The sequence below is a fragment of the Torulaspora globosa genome, chromosome 2 (genome assembly GCF_014133895.1).
Source record: "Torulaspora globosa chromosome 2, complete sequence".
Taxonomy (NCBI): domain Eukaryota; kingdom Fungi; phylum Ascomycota; class Saccharomycetes; order Saccharomycetales; family Saccharomycetaceae; genus Torulaspora; species Torulaspora globosa.
Genome location: NC_050728.1, coordinates 1,156,420 through 1,171,123, shown reverse-complemented (window position 1 = coordinate 1,171,123; position 14,704 = coordinate 1,156,420). Strand labels below are relative to the sequence as shown.

Genomic DNA, 14,704 nt, shown 5'->3' with positions numbered 1-14,704 from the left:
AGTGAGTTGACTGCTTCACGATCATAAGAAGCCTACAGATATATCAATCGGCATCGAGGCTCAAGATTCAGTAGCTTTATCGTAGCAGAATCATCTAGCTACAATCTGCCTTTTTTGCGAAGCCTAAAGACAAATCTGATCGATTCAAGCATAAAAAATGACAGCGTCGGATGATATAAAGGCTCCAATTCCGCTGAAGAATAAGACTTTGTCTCAATTGAAGGGACTTGAAATGAAAAACTGGAGATGCAACTCTAGTTCGGGCGATGACTCGTCAAAGAGACAACGGCTGCTATCACCGGAGCAGGGACTCGCCGCCAAAGCCAGAGCGAAGTCTGCGACTCCAAGGCCAGGTTCTCCACGATTACTTAATGGGATGGAGTCGGAAGACATTTTGCAACAAAGACTGAAGCACTACGGACTTGATTTTGTCGATGATCGGGCGGAGCATTTGCAGAACATATATGACCCAAACTCCAAATGGTTTAGCAGAGCGGTGAAACCGCCGTTTGCCGTCGAAGAGTGTCTGCCGTATAAGACTGAGACGCATAAGGACCAAGCCAGGTATCTTTGCCATGTGCTTGTGAACCTATACATCGCCATCGGCTCTATGGATATACAGGGACTGATAAACATTTCAAGTAAAGACTTGGCAGAGCTCAGAAGCGAGATAGATACTTTGGCGTTGAGTACGGATCTCTTTCGCTTATCAAGTGATATTGTCGACTCGGAGGCAGCCAACAATGATATCACCGATTTCGATGAGGGTGAGGATGAGGACGATCTTTATGATGAAAACGAGTTCATTGATGTGGTTGGTCCGGATTTCAATGCGACTGGTAAGATTACTGCAAAATCTGCCTCTATTATCAACGTAAATCATTGGACTAACGAATTCAAGAACTGCATGCATTTTGAGTTCCCCATTACGTTGAGGAAATCTCTGGCGAAAGTTTATTATTATCTCTCCTTGGTTCAGGGTCAAAAGGTTTACAGGCAGATGCATGTCGATATGTTTACTTCTTTGGTTTGTCCGAATGACGATGAAACAAACTTCACCGACTTGCTGCTCGATGCTGGACTCGTACTGGATCACAAAGTAATGTTGGAGTTTTTGATCGAGTTTCTGCCCTATCCCGACCCCGATTATGTTCGTTACGATGTATCTTTGAAAGAGGATCTGCAGCTTTTAAGGCTGCTGCTGAAATTGGCGCATAGCGCTAAGCCATTTTACGATGAAAGCGACAGTAGTATTCTAAGAAGCACCATGAAGCTGCTGCTCTCTAGTCTCGCTCCATCTTCAATGTCGACTGTAATGCCCATAATTACATCTTTCGTTCCATACCATTACAGCGAGGAGGTTAGGATAACCGACTACTTCCCGTTTTGTTTTGGGCTTTGGAGCTCGCTAAATCCATCCGTAGGTATTGATACCCACATGTACGATTTTATCGGCACAGTGGTTGAGGACGCTCACTGGAGGATTTTGAAGGGTTCTCTCACGTTGGAAGAAACCGCTAATTCAAATGATCACTACTTGGTTTTCACGGAAGAACAAATGTCGTTTATTTTCAATAGGTTGCAGAATCACTTACGAGCAGATGGCCAGATACACTCCTATTCTCGGACGGTAAGACCTTTCATCTATGCTCTAAATGGTTGCAAAACAGAACGCTATTTCGAGAAGCTAACAGCTTTGGCTAAATCAATTGAGACATTTGTACATCCTTCCAACAGCGGATTCTGGACAAAATCAATATCGAAGTTTGTGCATGCATTTATCAAAATGTACCATACCAGAAGTAAGAAGGAGCAAAAGAACGGTACTTCTCAAGATATAACACTTAATGCTCATTGTAACTCCAAGATGGTCGAAATATTTCTGAACCTACTTGTAGTTGGTGCTCAAAACAAAAACAACGACGTGGCCAACCATTATATTTCCTGCCTCGCATATTTACTGGATTTATCACCACGTAACTCCGACCTTATATTTCAGAGAGTGTTAGCTGATCTTTACGACGCTCTGGCAGGTGAGTATGTCAATTCATCGCATAGGTTAATTGCGGCATTGAAACAGTTCAACCGAGTGGTGAGATACATGGTAGAAGATAGTGTTTACAGAGTGCATGTCACCAATGTATTACTTATGATTGTGTCAAAAATCGACATGAATGATATTCAACTCACAAGCAACATCATCAATGGCATTGTTTCAATTTCTTCCTTCATCCCGCTACAGAATTTTGTGCAAGACGATGAGTATTTGTCATTTGCTTCACATACTCTTCCTTTCATTGAGCAACACTATTATCATTTTAAATCAAGTGATATCACTGAAAACTTTACGTTCAAAGAGGAGACTTTAAAAATAGCATTCAAAGCATCAACCAGCATCTTTGAAGACGTGCTTCGAATTTACATCGACAAGTTATTTCAACTTACCGATGTTGATCTAGAGGATGGGTTTGTGACCAAATTGAATCAGACAACAATGGTTATGCTGGAGTCGATGGATGCAAAAATGTTCAAGATTTTCGCTGAGATGTTTCAAAGGAAGTTTTGGGATAACGATTGTTTTAAGGAAAAGAATCCCAAATATGAGCTCGTAACTATCCCTCTTTCAGCTCTGGTTCGGAGAGACAGAAGCTTAAGTCCTCTTTTATTTGATCTCCTGGTTTACAACATTCGAGATCAGATTGCAAGAGGAGCCGGCTCAGTCCGAGGGTCCACGGAGATTCAACAGAGAGACATTAGACTTGTCCTCTATTTGACTGCATTGAATGAAGTCATAAGACAGTCTCATGACTGCATTCTAAACTACAGTGAAAAATTGATGGAGTCTATGATTTACATATATGAGAATATTACGAATCCACCGCTGGATGTCATAACTTCGATAATAATCCACAGCACTTGCGCTACTCTCACGAGCACGGAGGTCGTCGATTATCGCCTTTTCCCTGAGGGATCAAGTATTCCATTGTCGGAGAGGTGGGGAGGTCTGCAATTTGATAATCGCAAATTTCTCAAGGAAAACATTGAATTTGAGTGGCATGTACCTTCCGATGAAGAGGTTACACTGGCAATTCGGATTTTAGATCAGTTGACTAATCATTGCATCTCACGGCTCGATGAACTGATGTCGCAACCAGCGGTCAATTCAGGATTTGTCGATAGTATGCAGAAGTATGTGCTGATAATTACCCACGCCCTTTCAGGTTCAAGCCTTCTTTTTGATCCTGATTTCAATAAGAACAAGCCACATACCGCCGACTCCCAGACATATAGGGAGAAGCTACTACTGTTGAAGAGCGTTCGTGATTGCAATTGTGACATGCAGGAGGTTGACATTGATATTGAGCAAATCAGGTCTACTAAAGGCGATGGCGACTACGTCGATGACAAAACCGGCAGCACTGACTCATACGATGATGAAACGGATGCCATCAAGATGAAAGAGATCTTGTCTCAGGACATGATTATGGACTTAGAAACCGATATTTCAGAAGCACCATCAGGGATAGCTACGCCTGAACCAGGTCGTCATTTTGAACCGGGTATCAACTCCTCCATGAGCTCTCGCTTAGTGTTCAGAGATCTCGATATATATACCTGCAACTATCACTTTGGGATCACCGCTGCTGAAAAGCTTCTCAATCCACAATATCTGCAGGTTCATAAGTTGAGGGCAAAAATAGGACGCTTCTTTCACAAGTTGTACACTTTTCTTTCAACAAAATACGAGAATAATACAAGCATTTTTCAGATTTTATTACATGGAATGAAGGTATGGTTCACTGACGTGGGACAAGAAACTATCTTCAATGAAGATTCTAGCGCATTCCTCGACCTGGATTTCCTTGAGAACATTCAGGCTCTCACAGACTTGACTGAACCTTTTACAAGGACGTGTTTGGCGCTTAGAGCTAATGAATTTCATCAGGCAAGAGTCTTACTCCGTTCGACCAACCGTTACCCATCAAGCCTAGAAACAGAGCTGATGAAGGACATCATTGATCTCTCAACGTCGGTTTACCCAGACATTTATAAACCTGCTCAGGGGGCCTTGGTGCACTGCATGAAGCAATTCATAGGGTCATACACAATAATAATCAAAAAAGTCCTAGCCCGCATGGGAAAAGCCCTTGACACACAGGATTACATGAAGCTAGAGGTAATACTAAAGGTTTTAATGATTAAAAAGATAAATCGAAAACTGGTCTCCGACTATAACAATTTGGGTCAACTTGTTCATTTACTAGTTAAGTGTTGTAAGGTGAATGAGTTTCAGATTGCTATGCACGCCGATAAAATCATGAATGACATCGTCAACGGTCTCAAAATACCTTCCAGCGTTTGCATCCTCGATGAAAGAGCCATCCAGGAGCTGGCACCACCAGATCGTTCCATAGACTTGCAAGTGAAGGCCGTAAAGCTTGCAAAAGATAAAAAGCGCGAGCATTATTATTCGCTTCTGGTGGATCTTCAGAATGATCTGATCGAAGTGTTGAACACAGAGAAGAACATCGGCTGGAAATTGCCTATATTCATAATGCGTTTTGTCACCAAAATTCAATCTAGTTTGGAAACAAAGGTCAACGAAGGGGCGATCAAAGCGATTTTTAAGCAAACTGAAACCAATCACCCCGATGTTATTCATCTTGCAGTTAAATCCTTCTTGGGAATATTTGACAAACTTTTTTCCCTGGCGAATTATAACTATGACATCGCGAATGCCTACAAAAGCTCTTTTGATCCTAATTTCATTCTAGAATGGGACACATCCAGGTCAGATTTTGTCGCCCAGTTCGAGAAAGAAAAGGATAATTTCGACAATCCTCGTTTCTTCATAGACTCTAAAATGTTTGTCGGATGGATGTGCTGGGGAGCGCCTTTGAAAACTGTGAGTCCAAGAATTATTAAGCTTGAACTGAAGAAAAATGAGCGGCAAGTTCTTGCCTGTTTTGGTCACATCGTCACGAAGAAATGGTTAGAAGCAACCACGTCTAACTTGATACAGGACAATGAATCCCATGGTGTGTTCAGCAGTGGTAATGTCTCCTTTTTTGTTTTGGTTATTTATCTGATCTCAAACGGTTTCATGGATTGTACTTTGAGCGACATAATTCAGCTATGCCGTGAGAGCTACAACAGATATGACAAAGCATCAATGATTATGTCGGTTGAAATATTTGCTGCTTTGATCTGTGGCAGCAAGTACATGAATTCAAAGGACCTTCTAGACAGGGACAACTTCGTCGAGAAATTTCTTTCCGACTGCTTAGATCATGATTTGAATCAAGATGCATTTGGAATCTGGACAACGCTTTGTTGGTGGCTACCGACAGTTGTTGACGTCAGAAGATGTAAAACTTTCTACAATCATTTCGCCAAGATTGATCGACTACTGAACATAAACTCTGATGATCCAGGCCATCAAGCTTCTAAGCTATTAATGTTGCGAAACATAATCATGAGCATGGAGTATAGAACACCCGCTATGATGGAAATACTTGACTCACTTGTGATGGACCATCGATATGATCAAGTGAGAGAAGCAGTCGCAAAGTTATTTGCCTCGGTTATACAAAATCAGAGCTGCCCGTCCTGGGCCTCTGTTGATGAGCTAATGACAAGGGAAAACGAGAATGCAAACGGACTTGGCATACCAATCAAACGAATGCCTGAAGCTACCGATCGGTTCATTAAGCAACAATTTGAAAAAATCGCCAAAGAGAGCCTGAAGATTGCTGACTTGACGCCTCAAGAGACATTGAAAACGAGATATTTCTATCTGACTTCCACAATGGTTTACTGGATCAAGGAAATGGCACGGGGTCCGAACAAGATTCTCTTGATTCCTTATATCGCTGACTACATTGCGCCTTTTTTAATGCAAATTCTCAAACACAAAGACGTCTGCAAGCTCGCAGGTTTGGATCCTTCAATGCTGTACGTTGGGCTATCATATCTACCCATCAGGAAAGAGAATATCAAAAGACTAGTAGAGTTACTATGCGACTCGAGGAACATGACCTCCTCTTTCCAAATAAAGCTTCAATTGCAGTTCATTCAACACTTCTTCTCATCGCAGTTGTTACAGCTAACCAACGAGGAAAGAGATGCTATCCTCAAATTTGTAGTCAGCTACCTGTATCATGAGAGGTTTGTGGAAGTAAGGAAGAAAGCAAGCGAGGTTTTATCTGACATTGTGCACAACCTGGGAGATTCGAACGACACACTCGGTGACCTGGTTAAGCTCTTTGACGCAGACCTAGGTCAGTACTCGTGGGAGGAAAAGAAGAGATTCTCGAAAACAGATGTGAAGGTACATGGCGGCATCCTCGGTTTGGGTGCCATCATTTCAGCGTTCCCATATGTGTTTCCGCTTCCCAAATGGATCCCGAGACAACTCAGTGAGCTGTCTTCGTGGGCCAGAACGAATGGCACCGCAGGAGCCGCTGCCAAGAATGTCATTAGCGAGTTCAAGAAAGTTAGAACAGACACATGGAAGTTCGACCGTCTCTCCTTCAGCACGGAGGAATTAGAGGACCTGGAAGGCGTTCTGTGGAGCAGCTACTACGCTTAGCCCACTAAATATCTGTATTATCTCTGTACTTATGATAGCGGTGTACAGCTGTCGTGAAGGCGGGTAAGCACATCTCTTGACCAGCCAGCGAGGCAGGGGGATCTTATTGAGCGAAGTTAACATCAAGAATGTGACAGAACGGTTGGAGGCCTCTGAATCGCGGGCTGAGAAGGGTTCTAAGACGGTGAGAAGACCTGTAACGCTGGCGAAAGACTTACACACGAAGATGTCTGGCTTGAGAACGGTTTCTGCGTCATCCGGCAACGGGAAAAGCTACGACTCGATCATGAAGATCCTGCTGATCGGGGACTCCGGCGTGGGCAAGTCATGTCTGCTGGTACGTTTCGTCGACGACAAATTCAATCCATCCTTTATCACCACGATCGGCATTGATTTCAAGATCAAGACCGTCGATATCAACGGCAAGAAGACAAAGCTGCAACTCTGGGACACAGCGGGCCAGGAGCGGTTCCGCACCATCACTACCGCCTACTACCGAGGAGCCATGGGGATCATCCTCGTCTACGACGTCACCGACGAGAGAACCTTCACAAACATCAGGCAGTGGTTCAAGACCGTCAATGAGCATGCCAACGACGACGCCCAATTGCTGCTAGTGGGCAACAAGAGCGACATGGACACAAGAACTGTGACGTACGAACAGGGCGAAACGCTGGCCAAGGAGCTCGGCATCCCCTTCGTCGAGTCCAGCGCCAAGAACGACGAAAACGTCAACGAGATTTTCTTCACTCTCGCTCGATTGATACAGGAAAAGATCGACAACGACAAGTTGGCAGGAAGCCCCGGCACCGGCAGAGAGGGCAACATCAACATCAGCTCAGGCGGTGGCTCCGCCAGGTCTGGCTGTTGCAACTGAGCCTGAGCCCGCAACCGCATCAACCACTCCCATATGTACAATTAGGTAACACAAACGCCCCGCTACTTCGTAGCAGCGTCAATCGCTATCAGGACATTGCCTAAGCTCCAGCTCGATGCTCTTGAAGCTCATCTTTAACCGTAAATCGTTGAAAAGTGATGGTGTTAGTAGCTCCACGTGGAGAAGCTAATAATAAGGTGGAAAAGCCCTGTGAAGAAATGGAAAAGTATATAAAGTATCTGCAAGAAGATCATACCGATCAGGGTAGGTTAGGTTGGTTTCCGTGAGATACCGGTCGGCTACGGTGGGAAATGTTGTTTGGTGTTAAATTGGCCAATGATGTGTATCCGCCTTGGAAGGATTCGTATATTGACTATGAACGGCTCAAGAAACTGCTAAAAGAAGGTGTTATTAGAGATACGTCGAATGGAGCAAGGAAGAAGAGTGAGGGTCGTGACTTTGCTTGGAGCGACCATGATGAATCGCGATTTGTGGAAGCGTTGGATAAGGAGTTGGAGAAGGTTTATGGCTTTCAAATCAAGGAGTACAACACTTTGTTGGAGAGATTGGGCAGATTGGAGTCGCAGACGAACTCTGAAGAGAGTATCAAGAACTTGGATGCGGATGCGTTCCAAAGCATGCTTGAGGATTTGCTGAGTGAGGCACAGGAATTGGACAATTTCTACCGTTTGAACTACACGGGATTCGTCAAGATTGTTAAGAAACACGATAAACTGCACCCAAAGTATGGTTCTGTGAAGTCACTACTGGAAGTGAGGTTGAAGGAGTTGCCATTTCACTCTGAAGAATTGTCGCCGCTGTTGTACCGTATATCGTTGCTTTACAATATCCTGAGAAGCAACTTCAGTAATGTGTCGAAATCGTTGGAGGACGCCCCTAAGTTTTCTAGTGTGACAGGCTCGTTGACGGGAGAAACGAATTTCGAGAGTTTCAAATTTTGGATCCACGACGATAATTTGATGGAGGTCAAGACCCGCATCTTGAGACACTTGCCCGTGCTTGTGTACGCATCTGCGCCGACCGAGAATGATGATCTCATTGATAGATATGGGGTTCTCGATACCGATGTGGCAGCTGCGTCTAGCAGCTCCAGCGGCGAGAACCAGGAAGGTGTTCAGGATAAATCACTTGATCCCGTTATAAACGCGTTGTATTTCGATAACGAGCAGTTCGAGTTGTATAACAACAAATTGCTCAAAACTAACTCGGCGCCCACGTTGAGGTTGCGATGGATCGGTAGACTCATCGACAAGCCGGCCATTTTCCTTGAGAAAAGAATGGTAGTCGAGGATCCGCAAACTGGGAACACCGAATTGGAAGAGACCAGGTTAGAAATGAAGACCAAATACATTAACGGTTTCATCTTCAACGGCGACGAGAAATACAAAGAACAAACCTTGAGCAAGTTGAAGGAAAGCGGTACTAGACAGGATGAAATTGTCAAGGCGACCAACAATTTCGATTCATTACAGAAATTTATCATGCAGGAAGAATTGCAACCTGTTTTGAGAACGACTTACCGCAGAACGGCCTTCCAAATCCCTGGTGACGACAGAGTCAGAGTCACTATCGATTCCGATATTCTTTATATCAGGGAGGACTCGTTTGATAAAGATCGCCCCATCAGAGACTCTAATAACTGGCACAGAACCGACATCGATTCCAACATCAGCAATCCAATGAAGATCTTGAGAAGTGGTGAATACTCTAAGTTCCCATACTCAGTCATGGAGATCAAGGTGAAGAATCCAGCGTCGGGTCAAGGAACCGGCGCTTCGACAGGCAAGCTAAGAAAACATGGGCAATGGATTTCAGAGCTAACCAACTCTCATTTGGTTAAGGAAGTGCCTAAATTTTCTCTCTACATTCAGGGTGTTGCATCATTGTTCGGTGATCAAGAGAAACTTGACGTACTACCATTCTGGCTGCCAGAGCTAGAGGTCGATATCAGGATCGACCCCAAACAAGCCTACGAGAAAGAGAAAACGAAGATGAAAAAGCGGAAGGAGGCTCAGGCTGAGATTGATAGGATGAGGAGATTCTCGCGAATCTCTTATCCAAATATTGCTGAGCAGCAGCAGACAAGACAAGCCCAAGAAGAAAACCAATCACGAGTGAAACAAATCGAGGCTGATCTTGAGGACCATGAGTCGTCTGATGAGGAAGATGAAGCACACAGAAAGAAGACATCTAGGAAACACAAGCCCAGAACCGAGGCTACTTTCTTGAAAATTTTGGCTGGACAAAACCCAAAGCTGACAGGTGTCGACTCCGAAGACGAGGAGATTTCCTTACCGCCTGGTGTTCAAAAACCAACCAGCTACATTAAGAACGCTGGTCCCGTCAAGGTCGAGGCCAAAGTTTGGTTGGCAAACGAACGTACTTTCAACAGATGGTTAAGAGTGACGAGTTTATTAAGTATTCTAACCTTCTCCATCTACAATTCGGTCAAGAAAGCTGAGTTTCCGGAACTAGCCAACTTCCTCGCCTACGTATTCTTCGGCTTGACGATCTTCACCGGCATCTGGTCCTACTCGGTTTACCTAAAGAGATTGAGCGCTATTAAAGAAAGAAACGGAAAACACTTGGACGCTCCGTTGGGTCCAATCCTTCTGGCTGCTGTGATATCTATCACTTTGGTCATCAACTTCGTTGTCGCATTCAGAGAAGCATACAAGGATCAGAACAATTCATTCTCGACCATGACAAGCGGCGAATTGCCCAGCGCTCTCAAGCCAATTCAAACCTTCATATTTCGCCTCGTCGGTGCAAAGAAGTAAACTTAAGATCCCGAGTTAGGAACCTGACCAACTGCCTTCCCGCCATAACGGAACCATGTTTAATAAACCATAATATAGGTCCTAGCTTTTGTACTTGGGCGGGCGATGTATTTTCATTACTACTTAATGTATATAAGATGTACTTTGTGAGAAAGCGACGTCATATGCGAAGCACTAAGACAGGCAGAACTCAAAAGAATACACAAAGGAGCTGAACCCGCCCTCGTTACTTGATCTCTACTTAATGTCAGTCGATGCTTACAGGAGATTGAAGACAGATAATTATTACACTCCTCTATTTTCCACAATTTCGACCTTCAGGTCAACCAATGTGCCCATCTTCAGCTCGAAAAGGAACATGAGCCGTGCCTCTGAACAGCTGCCGAGAAGATGTTTCAGTGCCAATGATGTTGATTTGTCCCTCAAGGGGACTCAAAGCGCCGGAGGAGTACGACAGGAAGGTCTATTGAAAGGCATAAGTAGCTCCTTCTTTGAAGGTGGGAAATCCGTGTGGAGAAAGCTGGCTGGAAGCAGGCATTCCATCTTTGAGAAAGCGGAGGAATCGAGAAACGAGAGTTTTATCAAGCGATCTGGTACAGCCGTAAAACGGCCTCTAGAGCTTGATGCGGCCTTACTTCCCAAGAAGAGAAAGTCAGTGAGAGATAATTTGAATGATAGTGAGATATTTGGACAGACTTCAGATAACGGAGCCAAGATGAATCCCGGCCAATCCGAGCTGCTGCAGTTCTCAAAAGACCCTTTTAAGTGGAATGATTGGCAAGGTGAGATCCCGCGAGCCGGGGCAGAAGAGGACGGTGAGCCTACGCAATACGGGACATCACTGATCAGAAGAGGCAGGCGGTCAAAGGGAATGACAAATGTGAAGCCAAGGAGTTTCCAAAAGGCTACTGATGAGGTTAATTACCTCAGAATGATCTTCGATGGCCATTATCAGCTGCCAAAAGTACTAGAGGAGGAAAGAGAAAATCAATTAAAGATGTTGAGAAACGATGCGGAGCCACAGCTCAAGACATCGATTGTGGATTTGACAAAGAGAATTAGGGACATATTGCTTGAAAAAACTGGCACCAGGCGTTTGAAGGAAGATGACGATTTAGTGATCTTGAGGGAACGCAAGATTAATTCCCTGGATAAGAAGCGCGGAGAATATGAGCAGCGGCGTCTAAAATTTAACAGGCCGTTGCTGCACATGGACTCGGAGTTCAGAATGTACAGAAAACTTTTGGAGGAGAGAAAGCACATACTGGACAAGGTCAAAGAGAAGAAAGAATTGGGAAAGCAGCGAAATCTTGTGCCCCAGCTCAAAAGTGAGGAAATTGCTTTTGTACAGAGGACATTAGCAAGAAAAGACAATGCTGTCTTGTCAAATAAAGGTAACTTGGAGGTGACAGTACGAGATTTTAAGACTTTAACACCACGTAGGTGGTTAAATGATACAATCATAGAATTTTTCATGAAGGAAATCGAAGCAAGTAATAAGAAAGTAGTCGCGTTCAATTCCTTCTTTTACACAACTTTATCTGAACGAGGATATCAAGGTGTGCGGCGCTGGATGAAGAAGAAAAAGGTTCAAATAAGCGACCTGGATAAAGTTTTCGTTCCGATCAACCTCAACCAATCGCATTGGGCCCTTGGAATGATCGACATTACTAAAAAACGGATTGTATATGTCGACTCACTCTCCAACGGCCCGAATGCGGTGAGTTTTGCTATACTCAGTGATTTACGGGATTACGTTATCAACGAGAGTAAAAATACGTTAGGTTCTGATTTTGAGTTAGAAAATATCGAGTGCCCGCAACAACCAAACGGTTTTGACTGTGGCATTTATTTGTGCATGAATACACTGTACTTGAGTCAGGATACTAGTTTGACATTTACGCAAAATGATGCCGTGCGAATGCGAATCTACATAGCGCACCTGGTGTTAAATAAATGATTTAAACTGAGAAGTAGGCTGAATAAGTTACATTGCTAGTGGTTGAAAGACTCAAGAAACTCCTTTTGTAACGCTTCCGGTGAATAGGATGATATCGGACTTTCACACTTCATAGACACAGTTACGAACTTCAACTAGATTGTGAATCTGTTCCATTTGGTTCACTGATTGCATCCTCATCTGAATTGAAATGCAATTGTCACGGGTCCTCAAGTTCTTTGTCTTACGTGCGCGAAGCAGATTACAGATCTCATATGCCCCTCCATCATCTCCGGAATGAATATCTTGCTTTGCTTATTGCTTTCAAACCTGGGTTCGCAAGCTGCTTGGCTTCGTTCCTGAGTTTATAATACACCCTGACAGAGTTATCGCTTTGCAACTCGCTTCCCATGTGCAAAAGACTTACCTGAGATTGCATTTCAATATCTAGGTACGTCATGAAAGTTGGTTGACACAAAAACTGTGCATCTAACCTTCATAAGGAACTCGGTAACAGCGAGGGACATACAGAAACTATCCCGTATGCTCGAGCCTCTACAAAGCTCATCTAGTATTATCAGGGTTCTAGTGTCAATCCCATCAAGAAATTGTGCCACTTCCTTCATTTCATAGCAGAAATTGGACGAACACATCTCCAAAGGATCAGCACACACTCCGGCGTGAATCCATCTATAGATTCTGCAGCATGCATAGTCTGGCGGTACTGCGGAGCCCATTTGTACCATTATGCAAAGTAAAGCGATTTGCTTCAAATATGTCGAATTGCCTCTCTTATTGCAGCCCGCTATGATCTGAACACATTAAGTGTACTGAGTGCTATATAATTCATTCGGAAGTAGTTTTTTATTAAACTTTCAAGGATAGGATGCCTCGATTTCTGAAAAACCATCCGATCTGATATCTCCGGTATCACATAACAGCTCTTAATGGCATTGTGCGCGATGCAGCACAGAAGGTCAAGCACAGAAAGAGCTTCAGAAATCATGAATAAAGTCGAAATGTCTGCCACTATTTCGTTTAGTAATCGTGATATCACCTGTTCGCTGATCAATGATATTTCCGACATAACTTCTTTCAGTCTATCATTCAACTTTATTATATTCAAAGTGGTGCACTCAATGAAACTCTTCTTCGTAGATCTGTTAATAAAAGTATCAGGCAGACTCGCAAAATCATGAACATTGTACCTCTTGGCTCTTATGTAAAAACCACGAGTAAATTCATAGAAATAGCCAACATGATGCCAAAGCTTCTCGACGCCCTGAACTATTTGCTCAATGACTCGGGTATAAACTAGTCTGGAAATTTTCAATAATCCATTTGCACCTTTCTTTGCCGCGCAAGAACCTTGATTTTCCAGTTCCAGAGCAGAAGGGGTCCAAACACAGTCTTCGTTGACGTAAAATTATGAACTAAAGGGCTCATTTTCTTGTCTGAATCGCAAGAGAAAATTTCTTTGGCTTCTGTCAGTAATTTTCGCAGTGGGCTTCATTTCGCCATTAACTTTTTGATATTTTTCACTATTGCGATGGTACCCTTCAACAAGATTGAGCAGTTAATCTTTTGACCCGATTGATTCATTGAAAGAAGGTTTAAGAATAAGCTGTCGAATGGAAGCGCCGCATCTCAGAACGAAGAGAGTCTAAGCTAACTCGGTTAAATTGCAGTTCCTCCACTGCTTCCAGTAGTAAATCAATGCTTGCACGATCAGTCAGTGGCTGGAGTACAGTAGTCTGCTGCCCATCTTAGTACACGTGGAGTTTAAAAAGCGCCAAAAGCATAAGCATAGTGTTCTCGGTAGCTTCATATTTGACGCGAAAGCTTGGTAATTTAACCAAACTGCGAGCAGATGATTTATACACCACATCTTCAGTGTAGTTCAGAGCGGCCGCAGCGGCTTTCAAAGCGAACGGTTTGTCTACTAATCTTTGCGGCTTCATCTTCCTATGATTCTCGCACATATACTTTGAGATAAGGTTTAAACCATCCTGTGAGTTGAATTATTTATTATAAGTTTCACTGATTTCCACTGCTTCAGAATGTTTAGCTTAATTATGGCGGCCAATTTGGAGACAACAACGCTTAAACAGGCATGCGGAAGCATCTCAACCGCCTAATAAATCTGTAATTTGTGTATTGTGCAGATGTGAGTGTGCGAATCCATGAATCCGATAATATCATCTCCCCCGTCTTTCGGTTTACTATGCAAATTCCAAATTCGGTATTGCCTTTGGTGTTTCAAAGACGCTACACAAAGCTCTGTCAGGCATATCAGCGAGGAAGGCAGTGCGGCCGTTTCTTGAAAGGAAATGACTCGTAGCGAGTCTGGTTTGGGCAGTAGTCGCTTTCTTCTTTTCGTTCTTGAGATTTTGCCCTTTGAAACCGCGTCTCTCTTGATCCCAGCTCTTGAAGATGTTGAGACGCCGTTTTTAGCTGCAGGATTATCGGGAGAGTTCGATGATTTGAACTATCGG

General features: G+C 43.6%; 4 protein-coding genes across 4 annotated transcripts; all 4 read left to right on the top strand.

The window, feature by feature from the left end:
* Nucleotides 1-157: 157 nt before the first annotated feature.
* Nucleotides 158-6,592, top strand: BLM10 (proteasome activator BLM10; the record flags this gene model as incomplete). Its single annotated transcript, XM_037282543.1, has 1 exon — nucleotides 158-6,592. The coding sequence occupies one exon, from the start codon at nucleotides 158-160 to the stop codon at nucleotides 6,590-6,592; it is 6,435 nt and encodes a 2,144-aa protein (XP_037138438.1).
* A 226-nt stretch (nucleotides 6,593-6,818) lies between these two features.
* On the top strand, nucleotides 6,819-7,469 carry SEC4 (Rab family GTPase SEC4; the record flags this gene model as incomplete). Its single annotated transcript, XM_037282542.1, has 1 exon — nucleotides 6,819-7,469. One exon carries the CDS (start codon nucleotides 6,819-6,821, stop codon nucleotides 7,467-7,469), a length of 651 nt encoding a protein of 216 aa, XP_037138437.1.
* Nucleotides 7,470-7,780: 311 nt separating this feature from the next.
* VTC2 (vacuolar transporter chaperone) lies at nucleotides 7,781-10,270 on the top strand (the record flags this gene model as incomplete). The annotated part of the gene is made up of 1 exon (XM_037282541.1): nucleotides 7,781-10,270. One exon carries the CDS (start codon nucleotides 7,781-7,783, stop codon nucleotides 10,268-10,270), a length of 2,490 nt encoding a protein of 829 aa, XP_037138436.1.
* Nucleotides 10,271-10,514: 244 nt separating this feature from the next.
* On the top strand, nucleotides 10,515-12,230 carry ULP1 (SUMO protease ULP1; the record flags this gene model as incomplete). Its single annotated transcript, XM_037282540.1, has 1 exon — nucleotides 10,515-12,230. The coding sequence occupies one exon, from the start codon at nucleotides 10,515-10,517 to the stop codon at nucleotides 12,228-12,230; it is 1,716 nt and encodes a 571-aa protein (XP_037138435.1).
* Between the last annotated feature and the right edge of the window lie 2,474 nt (nucleotides 12,231-14,704).